This window comes from Dendrobates tinctorius, unplaced genomic scaffold, assembly GCF_039654945.1.
Source record: "Dendrobates tinctorius isolate UK_male_01 unplaced genomic scaffold, ASM3965494v1 ptg000097l, whole genome shotgun sequence".
NCBI lineage: Eukaryota > Metazoa > Chordata > Amphibia > Anura > Dendrobatidae > Dendrobates > Dendrobates tinctorius.
Window position 1 is genome coordinate 28,965,809 of NW_027361765.1, and position 22,572 is coordinate 28,988,380.

At 48.0% G+C, this 22,572-nt stretch overlaps 1 protein-coding gene across 2 annotated transcripts in view; it reads right to left on the reverse strand.

The window, feature by feature from the left end:
* Nucleotides 1-22,572, reverse strand: part of TEX9 (testis expressed 9) — an 85,626-nt gene that overhangs the window by 14,112 nt on the left and 48,942 nt on the right. For both annotated transcript variants that reach the window (XM_073587007.1, XM_073587006.1), the window contains 2 exons: nt 3,998-4,080; nt 3,702-3,875 (listed from right to left, as the gene is read on the reverse strand). In XM_073587007.1, coding sequence (XP_073443108.1) covers nt 3,702-3,875; nt 3,998-4,080 — 257 coding nt within the window. The remainder of the gene's footprint in view (nt 1-3,701; nt 3,876-3,997; nt 4,081-22,572) is intronic.

Genomic DNA, 22,572 nt, shown 5'->3' on the forward strand with positions numbered 1-22,572 from the left:
GAACTTATACTCTTTTTTTTCTATTGGGAGTTTTGAAATGTATAGTTCTAGAGTTATGTACGTGTTTTTGTATATCAGGGTATTTTTGGTTGTCTAATAACCATACAATGTACAAACAGTTGCCCTTCTTTGTACACCAGTATAATCTGTTTTGTAAAACTTCTCATTGAGCTAAATATAAGGTCTGTCATGGTTTTCTTTTTAGAGTTGCTTTTTTTTCAATAGTGTCGGATGCTTAAAGTGATCTTCCATCAATAGTAAATGTACATATGCCTTTCTAATGTGTAACTCTACCTAACGGCCTCCGTTCTGCTGCCGCTTCTTCCACCTTTGAGGTCAGTGTTCCCGTCAGAGGCTTGGGGAGCGCTGTTACATCTGAACCATGCCTTCCGTGCTTTACCATTGGTGTGGGATGGACCAGCCCTGATGACAATGGTTGTGGGGCAGAGAGTGAAAGGGGAGGCATTGGTTCAGACTTACCATAGCACTATCCCATGCCTTTACAACAAATGGGGCACCGATCACAAATACAGAAGAATCACCCGCAGAGCGGAGGTCATTTGGTATAGTGACTATACATTAGAAATGCAGAGTAACATTTACTGCATGGGGTGATGGCTCTCTTTAAAGGGAACCTGTCAAGTTGTACATGCAGTGAAATCTATGGACAGTATATTATCGAGATGGAGAAGCCAAGCAGAACGATATATAGGTTTGTGGGAAAACTACAACCAATATTTTATGCATTGAAATCCCAGGTATTTACAAATGAGTCCAGTGGGCGGTCCTACTCAGTGACTGACAGTCTTATAAGACTGTGCATGCAGAGATAGCTGTCAATCACTGAGTAGGATCATCCACTGCATTCATAATGCATGCAAAAACCAAGGGGTTCAATGAACAGAATGCAAGTTTTACTGAATCTTTTCCCATAAAATGTATATAAATCTGATCAGCTCCTCCAGCTGTATAATATCCTGTCAGCAGATCAGTCACTATTTTTCAACATAACAGTTTTAAAGGGAATCTGTCAGAACGTTTTTGCTACCTCATCTGAAAGCAGCATGATGTAGGTAAAGAGAAGTTGAATCCAACGATGTATCACTTAGATTACTGGGTGCAACAGTTCTGACACTTTCAGAGATTTTTAGATTTAGCATGAAGCAGAGGTGAGAAAGCTAATCCTGCCCACACCAGGCTCTCCATGTACAAAGTCCATAGACATTGAGGTGCTTATCACAGAGGGAGCGGGCGTTGCCAAACCAATGTAGTCCAGCAATGTTAATTTCTTAGGCTGGCTTCACATTAGCGTATCTGTGTGCAGCATATGATCTAAGTTTTGTATTTTATTTTCAAAGTCTCTTTTTTAAAATCTCTGGAATTTCCTTACTTACAACTCAACCCTATGAAAGAGGCAATTAAACTATTGTGTAATCTGCTGTATGATCCCTTCAAGATCTGCTGTCATTTGTGCCACCCACCTCCTTGACAAAGTTACCACTGTATTCTTTATAGCTTGTTCCTCATATTGACAAGGCCCTTTCTGCTCATCTGTCTAAGGCCAGTTTCACATTTGCGTTACAGGCCGCAGCGCCGGCCTGCGCACGGCCGCCGCTAAGCCCCGCCCCTGCCACGCCTCCGGCAGTAGCTCCGCCTCCGGGCGCATGACGCTGCATGCGTCATGCGTCCCCTATCTTTATCACTGAGGACGCAGGCCGTGCGCAGTATGCGTTTGGCGGTGCCTGCGTCCTTTTGACGGAGCGCCGAGCGCAACCAAATTGCAACAGGTTGCGTTTGGCGCTGGTCGGCGCACCGTCAAAAGGACGCAGGCGCCGCCAAACACATACTGCGCACGGCCTGCGTCTTCAGTGATGATAGGGGACGCATGACGCATGCAGCGTCATGCGCCTGGAGGCGGAGCTACCGCCGGAGGGGCGGCAGGGGGCGGGGCTTAGCGGCGGCCGTGCGCAGGCCGGCGCTGCGGCCTGTAACGCAAATGTGAAACCCGGCCTTACATATTTTTTTTTTACTTCTCTTTTTAGAAATGTACTACTCCTAACAAATATGATGGCGTCCACGTACCAGGAGACGCTACATGGTCCGCTTCTGCAAATTTAGCAGAAATGTTCACAATTAAGTAGTTTCCTTTCCTGATAAAGATCACACTAAATGTAAGGGATGCACCAAGGGAATAAAGGATTGGAGCCACCGTTTCTATACTGTAGATCACTTAGCGATGAGGATTTCAGCACTGCAACTCACTCAAGGATAAAAACACCAGACCCTCGCTCCTCTGTATAGCAACTGCTCACAGCCATTATATAAATTACTAAATCATCTAACATAATACCCCACATCTCACAGGGTTAATGTCATAGCTTGTGACACAAGGTAAAGCTCTAATGTCGGCTAAAGAGGATTTACTTTCTAGGAAAAAAAAAAACCCCACAACAAATGGTTCTAAAATGAGCAGAGAGGGCGGATTTCATGGTTGGCGTGCAAGGGTAAATTATGCTGTACTGCTCATATGACATATGAGTTAATCAGTCACGTTGGCAACTAATACTTTAAGCACCATCTAAATTCTTATCAATTATAGTGGGGTCTTTATACTCAAGAGGAAGGTGTTAACAGAACATATTTTTTTTCTTATTTATGTAGCTCCATTAATTCCATAGTGTTTTACAGACATCATCATCACTGTCCCCATTGGAGCTCACAATCTAGGTTCCCTATCAGTATGTCTTTGGAGTGTGGGAGGAAACCGGAAAACCCAGAGGAATCCCATGAAAACACGGGGAGAACATACAAACTCCTTACAGATGTTGTCCTTGGTGGGATTAGAACTCAGGACCCCAGCGCTGCAAGGCTGCAGTGCTAACATAACAGCAATAGTAAATTACATGTTGTGCTAGATCTTTTGGCTGCTCTTTGGGCTTTATTAGCTATAAGACAGAACCTAAAATTAAACCAAAATGAGCAAATACCCTGTAGTAATAGTACATATAAATAACATAATGTACTTAGCTGGCGCGATTTTGATCAAAAAAGCGTAAAACCATCCCACCGCGACAAGTTGTACACAATCAGGCCGGATCCTAACACTTGCAGTTCACCTATGTGTCAGCGGACCTCAAAATTGAGGGCAGAGCAGGACCTAGACCTGACTGTTCAGACGTCTGCCCGTGGAATACTATATGGACAAAATGCCCAGCCCAAAAGGGGAAGCCACGCTCCTGTATGTACAAAGTACAACAACCTACTGCAAAATCAGAAATGAGCTTTAACATACAGTATGTTGGCATCAGTGCAATGTGTAGGTGCACATTCACATTGCACTTATACAAACTTAGGCTATGTGCACAGGTTGCGGATTCTGCTGCGGATCTGCAGCGTTTTTGGCTCTGCGGAACCGCAGCAGATTTAGCTGCGTTGTACAGTACAATTGTTTTCAATGGTAAAATGAAAAACACTGTGCACATGCTGCAGATTTTTCCGCGCGGATTTGCGGGTTCAAATCCGCAGCATGTCAATTCCTTGTGCGGAATCTAATCCGCAGGATTTTTCCAAATCCACACGGAAAATCCGCAGCACCTTTCACTACGTGTGCATATAGCCTTAAGTTCCAGCTCATTTACTTGGTCTTGCTTTACTTGCAATATGAAGACCTTTTGTAGAAAAAGCAAGACCATGTAACACACCTTCTCTAAAGCAGAGAGCTGGTGCTGTAAGCCATCAGTCTTCTTATTAGATTCTTCCATTAAAGCCTTATATTTTTCCGCCTGGGTCTGCATTATGTTGGCGGTTCTCTGCAGTCTCACGCGTTCCTCTTCCAGGTCCTTTACTCGAGATGTAAGGTTGTGGTTCTCATCATCCTGAAAGTCACACAATAGGTTAAATCTCACCCGTCATTTCATGGAATAATAGGCGTATGGGGGGCAAAGTGACTGAAATTATTCAGTAGCTCCTTAGTGAAGGCTCAGAGAGAAGATTTTACCTTCTTATTGCATTCATGAGTCACATTGTCCAGCTCTTCCTGCATTACTCGGAGCTTTGCCTTCAGAAATCTGATCTGAGCCTCTGCAAAATAAGTAGAAAACGTGTAATACAGAAGCTAGCGATCACAAAGCAGGGCAGCGTACACCATGTCCTACTAAAGGATAGAGAAGAAGCTCCTGGTACAGTGATACTTCAGTAAAGATAGGTGGAAGAAAATAAAGTAGGAATGGAGGCCAAAGTCACAGCTTGGATGTCACTCACTACACAAACTGGTGCAGCATTGACGGGACAAGTCCACAATAAGTGCCGTATTTGTATTTTGGCAGACAAACAAGACTGCATTGAGAAAATGTGGTCACCTCAAATATGTTACATTTTACCAGAATGTATGGAGGTGGACATGGTAGAAATAGTCCTTAAAGGGAGTTATCTGCTACTGGAAGTCCCATATTGGCTGCACTTGGCATGTGACAATCTGGCCGGAAGTTGATACCAGGAGACCGGCAGGGGAAGAAACGCTCCAAATGGAGGAGCAGACACAGGCTGGGAAGAAAATATCATTTTTTTTATTTCCCTGGACCTATTATGGCTGCACAGTAGAAGACAACACTTAAGAAGCCTAATTCTACCTTCCTATTTCCTTATAAATTTACCATGTATTGTGGATTTTCCTTCTCGTCCTTAATCTTTGGTGACCTGTCTATTCTCTATTATGTTATGTGTACACTTGCTTGTACTTATTTTTTCCCATGTAACATCTTTGTACCTAATAATTAATCAACCCCATATTGCTACTCTTAACATTCTGACTATAGATGTAAACTCCATCTCTTGCCTCTGCCCTGTATGATTAGGATAATTTCTTCTAGACCAAACACATTTGCAGGACTCTTGCCTGCTGAGTGTGAACTGATTCCTAACTGCTGGCATCTCCAGGATCTCTTATGATTGGCCAGTTTGGCGTGACAGTGTGCACCTCACACCACAATGATGACGTCACGCTAGGTTGGCTAATGAAAACCTGGCGCGTTTCTGGCACGTCAGTACCCTTAGTCATAGGATACATATCGCGTCAGGTTTTGTTTTTAAATCATGTTTTTCACTTAATAAAATTTTTTTGGAATTTTATGTACTGGAAGTCTGTGCTTAGCTTCATCCTCCCCTTCTGTTCTACGTTGCCGCGATCACCGGCCGGACTAGCACCTTCCAGGAACATATGGAACCAGGACTTCACATTGCACGGAGTGGTAAGCTGTTCTTTCTTCCTATACTAGTAATTATTTATATTTCATATAGTGTGCCTCCAATAAGTTCATGAAAGATCTTTGGTGGGGGATGGGGAGGATCGTAACATATAATTATTTTTTTAATCCAATTTCAGCCTCCTGCCTGCATAACAAAACTTACAGGGTCTCCCAAGACCTAGCAGCTCCTGCTCTCTCCCTACACCCAATGAGGGTCTGAAGGAGGAAGCACTGTCAGGTATCTATTAATGTATACACAGCACATCGCTGCCTTCTCGATGCGAACTCTGGCTGCCGACTCCCCACTTCAGCAACTCTGCGATCTCGTGCAGCTGAAATCTGCTATACTAATGAAGAGGCGTTTTAGAACCTCACTACAGAGTATAATGAGGCCCACCTAGATATTTATAGTCTAAGGGTGATCCTGAAGATGTTAAAGACATTGGCTGTGTGATTGGTGTTTTTGTCCTGCTGCAGAATATATTTGGAGCCTCCCTGATGGTACTTCATGATGAATAAGTATCCCCAAATTTGCAGAATCTCCACCATGCTTCACTGTTCTCTGCAGAAACTCATTATTGTAGTGCTCTCCAGCCCTCTGGTGAAAAAGCTGCCAAATATTTCAAGCTTTGACTCCAGAACACCTGCTTCCATTTTTCTGCACCCCAGATTCTAGGTTTTTGTACACAGTTGAGTTGTTAGGCCTTGTTTCTATATTGAAGGAATAACTATTTAGCCGTAATTCTTCTGATCAGCCTTTTCATAGCTGGGTCCCAATAGCGGCTGCCAGTTCTGAGATGAGCTACAGGTCCTTATTCCCCTAGGTCTCTGTGCTCTTGTATTTTTTTTTACTAATACAACATTTGATATCAAATTTTGTATTAATCCTGTATAGGAACTTGAATATATGGATACACTTTGTTAGACTACATAATTGTGGTCTTTATATATTTCTCTCCAATTATAGTGAGATAGTTTTGATTTAGGTGTAGTACAATAGTACATTTTTAACCATTAGTGTTATTTCCTTTTGTTTGCATGAAAGCTTTAATAAATTTGTAATTTTCATGATACCTACCTGTGTACATTGCTTTAATTGTATAACTATTGGTCTTATCTTGTGCTATGCGAGCATGTTGCACCTAGAAATTATATGTGGATTATGCCTGTCAATTTGCTACAAGCCATTCTGAGATGATGACACAGCTGGACATCTTCCAATTTGGAAGGGAAGTAAGCATGATGTGTTTATCATCTGCTGCACTTGGCCCAAAACAGTGTGTACGGTCCTCAACGTTGACCATTTTTTGATGCTTCTTAAAAGAAGCTCAGACAGCCAATCTTGAAAACCCAATCTGCTTTGAAATCTTGGCCTGAGAGAGACCTTGCTGATGCAGTACAACTACCCTGTGTCTTGTTACTGTTATCAGTCTTACCACGGTGTACGACGTGTAATACGAAACGGTCTTACACAACCTCACATTTGTAGCAGAGTTTGGCTGTTCCTCACTCGAACAATTCACATTAAAAGGATTGTCCAACTATGGAAACATTTTTTTTTTACTTAAATGCATGTGTTTGGGGATAAAAAAAATCATTTTAGCAACGGAGTTTCATTACAATATTGAATTGTTTCGTTTTTACAGACTTTCACCCTTGATGTGGTCTGTGGTCATATCAGCCGAGGGGAGCTCAGAAAAAAAAAGACAGGTAAAGAGTTAACCTGTCCTATCAGATTGAGCTCACTGATGGGAGCTCAGTTAACTGCATGCTACAACCAACAATAGACAGTGAAAGGCCTTGCACACAAGAGCTATGATTCTCTCTTCTGAGAGAATGGGATCGATTATGCTAATGACAATTGGCTCAAACTCTGATCAGAAACTAAGCAGAGTATACTCTGATCCGATTATCTTACATGATCACAGGTGCGGAGAAGACAAAGAACTTAATGCCTTCTCCATTGTGTGAGACTGCGTAACTCTGACTGCACTCAGATGTCACCAGAGTGTAGTCCAATGTTTTATACGCACCCATAGATTTGTATGGGTGAGTGCAATCTGATTTGAAAAGCCACTCGCAGCATGCTGTCCAGCACTGCCCCAAAGAATAGCAATGGATACCACTCATCCAAGTTATATGCTTGTGTGAGTGAGCCCAAACAAAAAGGCGATAGAAGGCCAATGGTACATCATTTATGAAGCACGACTGCAAAAATTATATTTTTTTTTAGCCCCAAACACGTGAATTTAATTAGAAAACAAAATGTTCACAGATTTTGACAAACCATTATCAGTCACAGTAAAACTTCAAAAGGATTGGATCTTCCGAAATATGACTTTTTAAGGGATGAGATTATAAAACTTGGATATGTTTTCCAACCTAATATATCCTCCACAGGCATTTAGAAAACTATGGAAGCAAGCTCATTACGTCCCCCACACTACTCACGCAGCCTGTACAACGTGTCAAATATATGACACCAGAATAAATGTGACAAGAATGCCGAGACGCCGTAAAAAAAGGATGAGTGTCAGCAATAGGACCATCACACCAAAGCCAGAATTAGATATGACAGAATCTCATGACCTGATATTACATTCTGGCAGAAAACAGACTTTTACAAACCTTGAGTTATTACCGACTAGCGCGTTTAATAAAATATTTCCTTGCCCGCTCTTCCAACACAAAAGCAGAGCATTAGATGCATCATTTGCCAGCATCGTCAGCTCCAGGTCTGAGGTTCATAGTCTCATCTCGCTGGCTCAGTCCCAATGCTGACACAGCGGCTCAAGAACAAGCGGCTAAAGAAGTAATGGAGGTGTCAGACATGGGTGAAATAAATACATTACTCGCACTCTGACAACTCACGGCCGCATGGGCAATGCTTCAGTGTTGTCAGAACGCTCCAGGATAATTCTCCCACCATTGTCGTTCAACTTTGCACATCTTTATTTAGTCAAAGCAAAATTAAAAAGCTTCGAAGAGGAATCTCCACAAAAATAAGTGTTGGAAAAAAGTTGAAAAAAAAAAAAATTTTGTGAGTTACGTAATTCTTTTATTCCATTCTCTTCTAAGAGACCTACTGCATTCAACTATTACACAGTATATCAGAAAATCCCCACAAAATTACAACAAAACATAAAAAGCTAATGGATTATCTTTTTCTAAATACATTTAAGAGGATCTGTCAGATCCCCTAAATGTCCAAGTCTGCCACTATAGTGTTATGTGTACTCTATTGAAGCCTTTTTAGTGGCACAATAATGTGTCCATTGTTTAAAAACAAAGCTTTAGGCTATGTGCCCATGTAGCGTTTTAAAACGCTCACTAAAAACCGGACTCCTTCCCAGAAATCACGCGTTTTTTTCCGCGCGATTTCACCGCGATTTTGATCGCGATTTTCGCGTGCGATATTCAAGCACTTTCCAAGCGATTTGAAGCATCGCTTGGAAAGTGATTGACAGGTTGGTCACACTCGTCAAACATAGTGTTTGACAAGTGTGACCAGGTTTTTACTATTGAGGCCGCCTATGCGGCATCAATAGTAAAAGATAGAATGTTAAAATGCTAAAAAAAAATAAAAAAAAATCGGGGTATATTTACCTTCCGGCGTCCCGCGCTGCATTCCCGGGTCTCAGCGTTCCCAGTAATGCCTTGCGAGACCTGTGATGACGTAGTCTCGCGTTGCTATAGCGATCTCGCGAGACCGCTAGAGTAACGCGAGACTACGTCATTACAGGGCCTTGCTGCAAGGCATTACTGGGAACGCTAGGGAATGCAGCGCGTGAAGCCGGAAGGTAAATATACCCTGATTTTTTATTCTTTTTTTTACAGGGGTATGGTACCCAGGGCCTGGAGGACAGTCTCCTCTCCTCCACACCGTGGGTACCAACCACACATGAGACGCTTAACTTCCCGCATGGTGGGCATAGCCACATGCGGGAAGTAAGCGATTCTCATGCATTCCTATGGGTGCGGAATCGCGGCAATTCTTTGCGATTCTGCACAAAAGAATGAGCATGCTGCGATTTTTTCCGCGATGCGATTCCGCCACGGAAAAAAGCGCAGCATTAGCACAGCATGTGCGGAATGCCATAGGAATGCATGGGGGGCGTTCTGTACACGATTTTTTAAACGTTTTCGCGCCGAAAATCGCGGCAAAAACGCTTAAAAATCGCTACGTGGGCACACAGCCTTAATGTGCCCACTTGGCATCTGCCAATGAGGAAGGACTAGTCCAGTGCAGCGTCTCTACCTCCACTGCAATCCCCAGCTTGGCAGGACCGCTGGATATCTTGTGCATGTGCCCAACATGCTAACACTCTTACCAAGGCATGATTAGGAGGATCAGAGGCAAGAATAGTCATATGTATATATATATTATATCTATATATATATACATACATACATACATACATACATACACACACACACACACACACATATATACACACACATATATACACACACACGCATACTGAACATACAAGTCATCTTAATATTTGGTTGCACACACTTTGGAATAAACTACTACAATCAATCGCTTCCTACTGGAATTTTGGACCACTCTTCTTTAGCAAACTGCTCAAGGTCTCCCATATTCGAAGGGTGCCTTCTTCTAAGAGCAATTTTAAAATCTTTCCATAGCCGTTCAATGGGATTTAGATCCGGACTCATTGCTGGCCACTTCAGAACTCTCCAGCGCCTTGTTTCCATCCATTTCTGAATGGTTTTTGAAATATGTTTGGGGTCATTGTCCTGCAAGAAGACCAATGTTCTAGGATGCAAATCCAGCTTTCTGACACTGGGCACTACATTGCGACCCAAAATTCTTTGGTAATCTTCAGATTTCATTGTCTTTCACGCAGTCAAGACACTCTGTGCCAGAGGCTGAAAAAACAACCCCAAACATCTTTGACCCTCCATCATATTTGACTGTAGGTACTGTCTTCTTTTCTTTGTAGGCCTCATTCCATTTCTGGTAAACAGTAGAATAATGTGCTTCACCAAAGAAAACCTCCATTTTGGTTTCATCTGTCCACAAGACGCTTTCTCAGAAGGATTTTGGCTTACTCACATACATTTTGGCAAACTGCAGTCTAGTTTTGTCTCAGTGTCAGAACTGGGGTCATCCTGCGTCTCCTGCAATAGTTTCATTTCATTCAAATGTAGATGGTTAGTTCACGCTGACACTGATGCACCCTGAGTCTGCAGGACAGCTTGAATTTCTCTGGAACTTGATTGGGGCTGCTTATCCACCATTTGGACTATCCCGCGTTACAACCTTTCATCAATTTTTTTCCGCTGTCCGCATCCAGGGAGATTAGCCTACAGTGCCATAGATTGTAAACTTCTTGATTATGTTGGGCACTTTGGAAATGGAACATCAAGATCTCTGGAGATGGACTTATAACCTTGAGATTGCTGATATTTTTCAATAATTTTTGGTTTTCAAGTCCTCAGACAGTTCTCTTCTCCTCTTTCTGTTGTCCATACTTGGCGTGGCACACACAGACACACAATGCAAAGATTTCGTCAGTTTCTCCCCTTTTTATTTGGATTCAGGTGTAATTTTCATATCACCACAGGTGAGTTTGAACAAGCATCACATGTTTGAAACAGGATTTTGGTTGCTTACCGTAAAATCTGTTTCTCAGAGTCTTCATTGGGGGACACAGAAACCGTGGCTGTGTGCTGCTGTCACAAGGAGGTGGACACTATGCATGAAAAACAGTTAACTCCGCCTCCGCAGTATACACCCCTCCGACCGGCTGTAGGACAATCAGTTAGTGAAAAAGCAGTAGGAGGAGACATTATCATGTAAGTCATCATATATTCATTACACGTAATAAAATCATGGGAGGGTGCTGTGCCCACCAATGAAGACTCTGAGAAACAGATTTTACGGTAAGCAACCAAAATCCTGTTTTCTCTTTCGTCTCACTGGGGGACACAGAAACCGTGGGTCGTCCAAAAGCAGTCCCTGGGGTGGAAAAAGACAGAAACTTCCTTCAGGCCGGAGAACTCACCACTGCCGTCTGCAAGATTCTTCTGCCTAGGCTGTGTAGTGAAACCTCCACCAGGGGGAGCTGGTGAGGGAAGAGAGGTTATACACTAAGAGCAGCAACCCTGAGCAACAGCACAGGTGCCACAGGTAACGAGAGAATAGTCAGACGAACCGAGTCAGAAACTAACAGGAGCAGACGTACCAGAAGGAGCAGCAATACACGTAGTCAAAATACCAAAGCCGAGAGTCAGAAAGCCAGAACATGAGCACAGGGTCCAAAACGTGAGACGAAATACGTGGTCGGGGTACAAGCCAGGGAGTCAGATGCCAGAGAGGGAACGTAACAGCAGAAACAAATACCAAGAGACGGGGTCAGAAATCAGTCCGGGTCATACACGTGAATATCAGTCCAATGCAGGAGGATCACCAGGGTACAAGGGTCAGCGGCTCAAAACTGCAAGCTTGAGCTATCACTAACACTGGTCAGCAGGCTGTGAGGGATTGAAATGGCCCAGCTAGCTCCAGAACGAGGCTGAGGAGATTAACCCCCGCATGACCAGTCCGGAGTGAAGACAGCAGAAGATAAACTCCGGACTGGACCATGACAGTACCCCCCTCTCAATGGGGGGCCACTGGACCCCCAGGCTTCCCTGGATGACGAGCGTGAAAGGCCCGGACCAACCGATCCGCATGGACCGAACGCGCCGGCACCCATGACCGATCCTCAGGACCGAATCCTTTCCAATGGACCAAGTACTGAAGTGAACGACGGAGCATACGAGAATCCACCACCTGTTCCACCTCGTACTCGGTCTGCCCATCTAACATAACAGGCGGCGGGTGCGATGGAGACTCATCAGAGGAAGGCACCGATGGCTTCAGAAGCGCTTTATGGAACACATTAGGAATCCGTAATGACGGAGGCAACCGCAGGCGAAAGACCACAGGATTAATCACCTCTAAAATCTCATACGGACCAATAAACTTGGGACCCAACTTAGCAGAGGGAATTCTCAGCCTTATGTTTTTGGTGGATAACCATACCTTATCCCTCACCTGATAAGTCGGCCCCACCGAGCGTCGTTTATGTGCAAAAAACATGGATTTTTGTGAGTACTCACCGTAAAATCATTTTCTCCGAGACGCTCATTGGGGGACACAGAGACTGTGGGGTGTGTGCTACTGCCGTCTGGAGGCTGACACTAGGCATACAAAAAACAAGTTAGCTCCTCCTCCACCGCATACACCCTCGCCCCGGTAGCGGGCGGAGACCAGTTTAGTGCAAAAGCAGTAGGAGAACATACAAAAAACAGCCTTAATGCCACAAATCATATGTCTGAAAAAGGATCACCCTGTGTTAAACAAAAATCATATTAAATAATAAACATGAGCCAACCGGCTATCAGGGTGGGTGCTGTGTCCCCCAATGAGCGTCTCGGAGAAAAGAATTTTATGGTGAGTACTCACAAAAATCCATGTTTCTCCTTCGTCTCATTGGGGGACACAGAGACTGTGGGACGTCCTAAAGCAGTCCTTGGGTGGGATAACACTCACCAATCCAAGCCGCATGCTTTCCTGTCTAAAGGTGTGCCACTGCTGCTTGGAGAATTTTCCTGCCCAGGCTCGCATCTGACAAAGCCTGAGTATGCACCCTGTAATGTTTACAAAAAGTGTGCAGGCTGGACCAGGTTGCTGCCTTGCATACCTGTTCTGCCGAAGCCTGGTGCTGAAGCGCCCAAGAGGCGCCCACTGCACGAGTAGAGTGTGCTCCAATCCCTGCTGGAATTGGCGTGCCTCTAATACGGTAAGCCTCCTGAATGGTTAGGCGAATCCATCTGGCTATGGTTGACCGTGAGGCTGCGAGACCCCTCCTGCGCCCTTCGGGGATCACAAACAGCGAGTCCGTCTGGCGAAACGGTGCTGTCCTCGACACGTACCTCCTGAGAGCTCTTACCAGATCCAACGTGTGGAGAGCTTTTTCCACTCTGTGCACTGGCGCTGGACAGAAAGAAGGCAGCACAATGTCTTCATTAATATGGAACGAGGATACTACCTTTGGTAAAAAAGGCGGCGGAGGTCTAAGGACTACCTTGTCCTTAAAAAAGGTCAGGAAAGGGGCTCTACAAGATAACGCTCCCAGTTCTGATACCCGCCTAATGGACGTTATGGCTACCAGGAACACTACCTTCCTGGAGAGATATGCCAATGAAATCTCCTGTAGTGGCTCAAACGGGGCCTCCTGCAGGACAGTCAGGACCAGATTAAGGTCCCAGGCCTCTAATGGCGCTCTGAAGGGGGGCACTAAATGAACGACCCCCTGCAGGAACGTTCTGACCTGCAAATTGGTAGCGATCTTTCGCTGAAACAGGACCGACAGGGCCGATATCTGTCTCCTAAGGGAACTTGGCGCCAAACCTGCATCTAGTCCGGACTGAAGGAAAGCCAGGATGTTGGGCACCGAGAAGGACAATGGCGGAACCCCGTGTTCCCGACACCACTGGAAGAAAACCTTCCAAGTGTTATGGTAGATCCTTGCCGAGGCCGGCTTCCAAGCGTTTACCATTGTCGCGACTACTTCGCGCCCAAAACCCGCCTGGGTCAGCACCCAAGATTCAATGGCCATGCCGTCAAACGCAGGGCCCCTAAGTTCGGGTGGCAGATCGGTCCCTGGGACAGTAAATCTGGTCGTTCCGGTAGCCGCCATGGCACGTCTGCGATGAGTTGTACCAGATCCGCGTACCATGCCCACCGGGGCCAGTCCGGAGCCAGCAGAATTGCCGGAACCCCCTCCGTTTTGATCTTTCTGATGACCCTCGGAAGAAGTGGCAGCGGCGGAAACAAGTATGGGAGCCGAAATTGGTTCCAGGGTAGCACCAAAGCATCCGCTGCGATTGCTCGCGGGTCCTGAGACCGGGCGACGAATACGCCCACCTTGGCGTTCTTCCTGGAGGCCATCAGGTCCACGTCTGGTGTTCCCCAGCGCTGGCAAATCTGCTGGAACACCTCGGGGTGCAGTGACCACTCTCCGGCCGTGATGTCCTGGCGGCTTAGGAAATCTGCTGCCCAATTCTCGACGCCTGGAATGTGAACCGCTGAGATCATCGAGTGGCTCCTCTCGGCCCAGTGGAGCACATGTCCAATCTCGCGCATGGTTGCCTTGCTGCGTGTGCCTCCCTGGTGATTCACGTACGCTACTGCCGTGGCGTTGTCCGACTGAATCCGAATTGGGTATCCCGCTAGCATGTGTTGAAACTGCTGCAAGGCCAACCGCACTGCCCGAATCTCCAACAGATTGATAGGGAGACGAGCTTCCCGAGGCGACCACTGCCCCTGCGCCGTGTGGTGACGGAAGATTGCCCCCCAACCGGAGAGACTCGCATCGGTCGTGATCACTAACCAATGATCCGGAGGAAAGGGCTTCCTCTGCCGAAGCGATAGATCGCGTGTCCACCATTGAAGAGTCCGTCGGACCTGAGCGGACAACCTGCACGGGTGATCGAGCGAGAACGGGCTCCTGTCCCAAGCTGCTAACAGGGCATGCTGCAGGGGACGGAGATGAAACTGAGCAAACGGGATTGCTTCCATCGCTGCCACCATCCTGCCCAGGACCCTCATCCCGAATCGGATAGTATGGGGGCCTGGCTGTTGGAGTCTTCGAGCTCCCTGTCGGAGTGCCCGAGCCTTGTCTTGAGGGAGAATTACCAATCCCTGGGAGGTATCGAATATCATCCCTAGGAATACAATCCTCTGAGCCGGTGTGAGGCATGACTTCTTCCTGTTGACCACCCATCCTAGGCGCGACAGGGTATCCAATGTGATTCTGACATTCTCCTTGCACGCTGGAAGGGACGGACCCTTTACCAGGAGGTCGTCCAAGTATGGTAAAACCACTATGCCCCGAGAATGTAGAATGGCCATGACGACCGCCATCACCTTCGTGAACACTCTGGGGGCCGTGGCCAAACCGAAAGGCAGGGCCACAAACTGGAAGTGCCGCCCCTCGATCGCAAACCGTAGATATCTCTGATGCGGGGTAAAAATAGGGATGTGTAAATATGCATCCTGAACGTCGATCGAGGCCAGGTATTCTCCCCTCTCCATGGAGGATATAACTGACCAGAGGGATTCCATGCGGAAATGCCTGACCCTGACGAACCTGTTCAGGAGCTTTAGGTCCAGAACCGGCCTTACTGCTCCATCATTCTTGGGTACCGCGAACAGGTTGGAATAAAAACCTTGGGTTCTTTCGTCCTTCGGTACCGGGACAATGACCCCTTTGCGCTGCAGTACCTCGATGGCCCCTAGCAATGCCTCTGCCCGAGACCTTGTTTTGGGAAGCCGGGAAGGAAAAAATCGCGTCTGCGGAAGTTTTATAAACTATCTTGTACCCGGAGGATATCAACTCTGTCACCCATGCGTCGCCTGCCACCGCGACCCATATGTGACAGAACCGGCGCAGGCGTCCGCCAATCCTGCTGTCCTCGGGTACCGCACGTCTCGAGTCATTTTGTACAGGGCCTCTGGGACCTGGTCCCCCTTGCCCTGGGCGGGCGTCCCCGCATCCTGCCCAGCGGGTTGGTCCTGTAGGTGACCTGACGCTCCTTGTACTGATTATAGCGCGCGGGCGTGGAGGCACTGGCTGTTGCCGTCCACCCGGGGGCGCGAAATGCCCGAAAACGCGCCTGAGGCTGACGAAACGGCGTCCTTGTCTTCTGTTGTGGGAGAAAACTGCTTTTTCCCCCTGTTGCGTCCGAAATAAGTTTGCCCAATTCTTCCCCAAATAGTCGGTTACCCTGAAAGGGTAGGGAAGTCAGGGATTTTTTAGAAACCGAATCAGCCCGCCATAGCCTTAACCATAAGGCTCTTCTAATGGCGATTGCGTTTGCTGCTGCAAGTGCTGCGCTATTAGCTGCATCCAAGGATGCGTTAATTAAATAGTCACCCGCCATCGCGATCTGACTTGCTATCTCGGCCACCTCTGTTGGCAACTCTCTACCCTGCAGGATCCCATTCAAAGTATCTGACCAGGACATCATGGCTTTGGCTACCCATGTTGCCGCAAAGGAAGGGAAGAGCGCCGATCCCGATGCTTCATACACAGAGCGCGCTAATCCCTCTATGAGCCGATCTGTGGGGTCTTTGATGGCGGAACCACTAGGCACTGACAATAGGGACCTTGAGGCCAGGAGGGATACCGGGGGATCCACCACGGGAGACTCTGCCCATTTTTTACAGAGCTCTGGCGCAAATGGATATCTTGATTCTAGCGTCCGTTGTCCCGAAAACCGCTTGTCTGGCTGTTCCCGGTGCCGCTGCACTATATCCTCGAACTCCGGATGAGTGCTGAACACTCTACGCGGCTTCCGGGCCTTTTTAAAAGACACCTTATGGCCTGCGGTTAGGGTGACCTCATCATCAATACCCAGGGTCTGGTTTACGGCTTCAATGAGACTGTCTACCATCTCCCGACTCCTCCACGTCCTCTACTGAACCTTGCTCGCTCCCTGAAAAGGGTGACGGCGAGCGTGATGCCACACTCGCAGATGCTGAAGCACCGGAGGGGCCTGGCAACACAGTATGGGTTCTCTTCCTATGTGCCTGTCTAGAGAGAGTGCGGCCCCTGCAGGCCGGCGGCTCATGTGAGGAGGCAGAACCCTCCCAACCAGGGGAGCCGTCATCTCTACCCCTATCCGGGGCCTGAAGGGTCTCAATTGCCTTAGTTAGTGACACCATAGACCGCGAGAGTGATACCGCCCATTCAGGGGGTTCCGGACCTCTGGGCTCTGTCGCAGGGGAGGGCTCCTGGGCGCGTTCGTTGTCACAGGTTTCACATAATTTACTGGTCTGCGCTCGTGGGAACCTAACCCCACAGGAAACGCATGCGGCATAGAAGGATGTGTGCGCTTTTCCTTTTCCAGACATACTGCTGTAACAGGCTCTCCTTTTCTTTTCTTTTTTTTTTTCTATTCTACCTTCTGAGGAAGGTGAATGAGGAGGAGAGGGGGGCACCTGTATGGCCTAGCGTGGCCTCAGGACGGGGTCACACTTACCCGGTCCTGCAGTCCTCTTTCCCTCTTCCTCCGCACTCCCGCTAGCGCTGACGGTGCTCTGCGGCTGCGGTAAGCTTCTTACAGCCTACCCCGGACTACCGGCGGGGCCTCCATCTTATCTGGCACCCGGCCAGGAGGGGGCGGCGCCGGAAGTGACGTCAGACGCGACGTCGCGCTGAAGGCGGGACTTCCACCCGCGGCCCCAGGCCGGAGCCGCGGGCTAAATTAACGATGCCCCACCGCAGGAGGCGGGGGGCGCCCTGGCGGCCCCGCTATCCCGGCGATCCCGCCGGCACCCTCATGAAGCGCTTTCCTCCACCACCACTGGGGAATCTTCCCGCGGCCCACGTGTAGGTATAGGGAGGGAGGAGAGGAGGAGGAGGGAGGAGGAGGAGGGAGCAGGGAGAGGAATGGCCAAGAACCTGCCACGCTAACCTGAAACGTCCCAGGGGCTCTCCCCAGCCATCCATACCTGCCCTCAGCAGGGGCTATGAGGTAATCCATTTTTGGACGGTGCAGGCACCCTGACTCCGTCTGCCCTGTAGGGGCGAGGAGAGGGACTGTCCGCCGCCGTGCAGCACCGCCGTCATGCTTTGGTGGAGCAGTGGGGGCGCACAGACTAGTCTTGTGCCTCTGTGTACGCCCATGGTTTGCATACCTAGGGGTGGACAGGGCTAAGTCTGGCATAGTGTCCAACGTCGCGGGAGAGGAGACGTGGAGGGACTCTCGCACGTAGTCGCCCGTTGCTGGTTTGGGGAAATCGGATCCTTTCTATAGGATCTGTTGCCCCTGTCTCTTCTTCATAAAATAATAAACACGAAAAATAGATGTCTGGGGAAAAGTCCCAGAGGTGTCCCTCGGTGCGGGAAAGGATACGCGGAGCGATGCTCAACGCGTGCTCGCCCGTTGCTGGTTTGGGGAGATCGGACCCTTTCTATAGGATCCGTCGCCCCTATCTCCTCTTCATAGTGAGAACCGAAAAAACCTAGTCTGGAGAAAACCAGACTGCGTGTGCCTCCAAAGACACTAAGCAAAAAACTGGTCTCCGCCCGCTACCGGGGCAAGGGTGTATGCGGTAGAGGAGGAGCTAACTTGTTTTTTGTATGCCTAGTGTCAGCCTCCAGACGGCAGTAGCACACACCCCACAGTCTCTGTGTCCCCCAATGAGACGTAGGAGAAACTTATATTTGCCCTGAGCCTCCCCAATGTTTCTCTGAACTTCCCTCCAAACCTCCTCCAACCACAAAAAGGCTGAATCAGCCCCTGGACATTCCGAATCTAGTCTGGAGAATTCACCAAAATGAGGGTGAAACCCATAGTTGCAGAAGAAAGGAGAAGTACCAGTAGACTGATTGACACGATTATTGAAGGCGAATTCCGCCATAGGTATCATAGAGCACCAATCATCAAGACAATCAAGACACCGCAGGATCTGCTCTAAAGACTGATTGGTCCTTTCAGACTGACCATTGGTCTCGGGATGGTAGGCCGATGAAAAGGTCAGACTGATGCCCAGCCTTTTACAAAAAGCTCTCCAGAATTTTGACACGAATTGCACCCCTCTATCAGACACCACACTGACAGGCACACCATGCAACCGAATCACATGCTCAATGAATAGCTTAGATAGAGTCTCAGCATTAGGAAGGCCCGTTAAGGGTACAAAATGTGCTTGTTTACTGAACCAATCCACAACTACCCAGATCACGGTTTTGCCATTAGAGGGTGGGAGATCGGTGATAAAATCCATGGACAGGTGAGTCCACGGTCTATCCGGAATTGGCAGTGGCACCAATTCCCCGGCCGGCCGGTTGTGGGAGGCTTTAGCGCGGGCACAAGTTTCACAGGAGGACACAAAACCAGTGACGTCAGAAGTCAACGAGGGCCACCAGAACAGCCTAGTGATGGCTTTACGAGTGGCCGAGATTCCTGTATGCCCACTCAGAGCCGAGTCGTGGAACTCCCGAAGCACCCTTAACCGATACTGGACAGGCACAAAGAGCTTATTTTCAGGTATGGATGGGGGAGCTAGAGATTGGGCCTCACGAATCTCCTGCTCCAATCTCTGGGACACCAAGGCCACCACCACCCCGCGCTGAAGAATGGAGGAAGGAGGCTCCGGAGGCGATACCGGATCTAGGCTGCGAGACAAGGCATCCGCATTCACATTCTTGGAACCTGGTCTGAAAGTGATGGAAAACTGAAATCAGGAAGAAAAAGGTACCTGAGAGTCTGGGTGACCTCCACGATTATCACCCAGACTCAGCCGCTTGTTAGTCGGAGGACAGGAGGGGCAGTCTTTTTTCCAATGTCCGGGAACTCCGCAGTAAAAACACAATTTTCCATCACGTCAGGGGGAGCTGGTGAGGGAAGAGAGGTTATACACTAAGAGCAGCAACCCTGAGCAACAGCACAGGTGCCACAGGTAACGAGAGAGAATAGTCAGACGAACCGAGTCAGAAACTAACAGGAGCAGACGTACCAGAAGGAGCAGCAATACACGTAGTCAAAATACCAAAGCCGAGAGTCAGAAAGCCAGAACATGAGCACAGGGTCCAAAACGTGAGACGAAATACGTGGTCGGGGTACAAGCCAGGGAGTCAGATGCCAGAGAGGGAACGTAACAGCAGAAACAAATACCAAGAGACGGGGTCAGAAATCAGTCCGGGTCATACACGTGAATATCAGTCCAAGGCAGGAGGATCACCAGGGTACAAGGGTCAGCGGCTCTAAACTGCAAGCTTGAGCTATCACTAACACTGGTCAGCAGGCTGTGAGGGATTGAAATAGCCCAGCTAGCTCCAGAACGAGGCTGAGGAGATTAACCCCCGCATGACCAGTCCGGAGTGAAGACAGCAGAAGATAAACTCCGGACTGGACCATGACAGGCTGGCAATCGCTGAAGCATGGTATGGACCTTATAGAACCTTGAAAAGGTATGCACGGATGACCATGTGGCAGCCTTGCACAACTGCATGGATGATGCCCTGTTGTGTACCGCCCAGGAGGCGCCCATCGTCTGGGTTGAATGGGCCTTGACCCCAGCAGGGGACACCCTGTCCTTCACCCGGTAGGCTTCCAGAATTGCCATTCTGATCGAGGGGGCAATTGTTGCCTTAGAGGCCAGCAGGCCTCTTCTCACCCCATCGGGGATAACAAAGAGCGAGTCCGTCTTCCTGAAGGGAGTGGTCCTGGCCAGATAGATCCTTATCGCCCTGACCATGTCTACATTATTCAAAGAACGCTCCAGAGGATGGGTTGGAGCGGGACAAAATGAGGGAAGGATTATATATATATATATATATATATATATATATATTATATTTCTTAAAAAGTATAATATTACAGGGTATATACACTAGTTTCCTTAATATTGCCTTGATCCGGGGAGCTAGTCTGATTGCCGTATGTGGAGTCGGGAAGGAATTTTTTCCCCCAATGTGAAGCTTACTGTTTGCCACATGGGTTTTTTTTGCCTTCCTCTGGATCAACATGTTAGGGCAAGTTAGGATAGGATATGGGTTGAACTAGATGGACTTAAAGTCTCCCTTCAACCTTAATAACTATGTTACTATGTTACTATATCCTCGTTCATGTGGAAGGCCGATACCACCTTGGGAAGAAAGTTAGGAGGAGACCGCAAAACAACCTTGTCCTGGTGCATAATTAGGAATGGAGGGCGACAGGACAATGCCGCCAATTCTGAAACCCGCCTAATAGAGGTGATGGCTACGAGAAATACCACCTTCCAGGACAACAAAGACATGGGAGCTTCTTGGAGTGGTTCGAAGGGTGTCAAGGCTTCCAAGACCAAGTTAAGATCCCATGGAGCCACAGGAGATCTGTAAGGAGGGGCCGCATGTGCTACTCCTTGCAGGAAGGTCTTAACCTGTAAGCAGGAGGCCAAATTTCTTTGAAAAAGAATAGAGAGAGCAGATACCTGGCCTTTCAAGGAACTTAGGGCAAAACCGCCATCTAACCCTGCCTGGAGAAAGGCTAGGACAGATGGCAGGGAACAGGGCATAGGTGTGATGCGATTAGACTCACACCAGCCCCTGGAAGAGAAAGACTCTCGAGCGGCGGGTGTCGATTATCATCCCTAAGAATTCTAGGCGCTGTGTTGGCGTTAGGTGGGATTTCTCCCTGTTTATGATCCAACCAAACCGGGACAGCGTGTTTAAAACTACCGCTAGATTTTCCTGGGCCTGAGCGAAGGAGGGCGCCTTGACGAGAATATCGTCGAGATATGGTACCAATATTATGCCTCTGACCCTTAATATAGCAACCATCGCTGCCATAATCTTTGTAAAAATTCTGGGGGCTGTTGCCAGCCCAAATGGCAGGACCACAAACTGGAAATGCTGCTTTTGGACAGCAAAACACAGAAACCTCTGATGTCCCTGAAAAATGGGGATGTGTAGGTAGGCATCCCGGATATCTATGGAACATAGGAATTCCTGATCCTCCATAGACTTAATTACCGATCGAATCTATTCCATCCTGAAATGGCGTAAGTGGACCCATCTGTTTAGCCTTTTGAGGTCTAGTATGAGACGAACTGAGCCATCCTTTTTCGGTATCACAAACAGGTTTGAGTAAAAGCCGGTAAAACGTTCCTGCTCGGGAACAGGGACGATTACTCCTGCGTTGAGGAGAGAGTCGATTGCCGCAAAAAACCTAGAGCCATAGCAGCGTCTTTTGGTGGCTGCAATAGAAAGAAGCGGAAGCGCATTGAAGTCTATCTTGCATCCTGTTGATACTACCTCCTTTACCCAGATATCCTCTACTGAATTCTGCCAGACATCTCTGAAAGGGCTGAACCCTATGTTTGAAAACATATCGACGAGGCTTGGCCTGAGGTAGAAGGGAGCTTGTACCCCCTGTTGCATCCTTAATGATTTGATCTAACATTGACCCAAAGAGCCGGGTGCCCTGAAACAGCAGATTGGTCAGTGATTTCTTTGAAGACAAATGAGCCTGCCAAGCCTTTAGCCAGACCATCCGCCGGACGGCTACCATGTTACTGGATGCTTGAGCTGCGCAAGACGCGGTATCCAGGGCTGCTGATACCATATACCTCCCAACATGAGAAATTTGATCTGCGAACTCCGCTAGTTCTGTTGGTGGGGCCCTAGCCAATATGCCCTGTCAAAGCTGTTTGGCCCATTCTGTAACAGACTTAGAGACTTAGCTACCCAGGCTGAGGCGAAGGCTGGACACAATGTAGCGGCTGCTGCCTCAAAGGCAGATTTTGTCAAGGATTCTATAT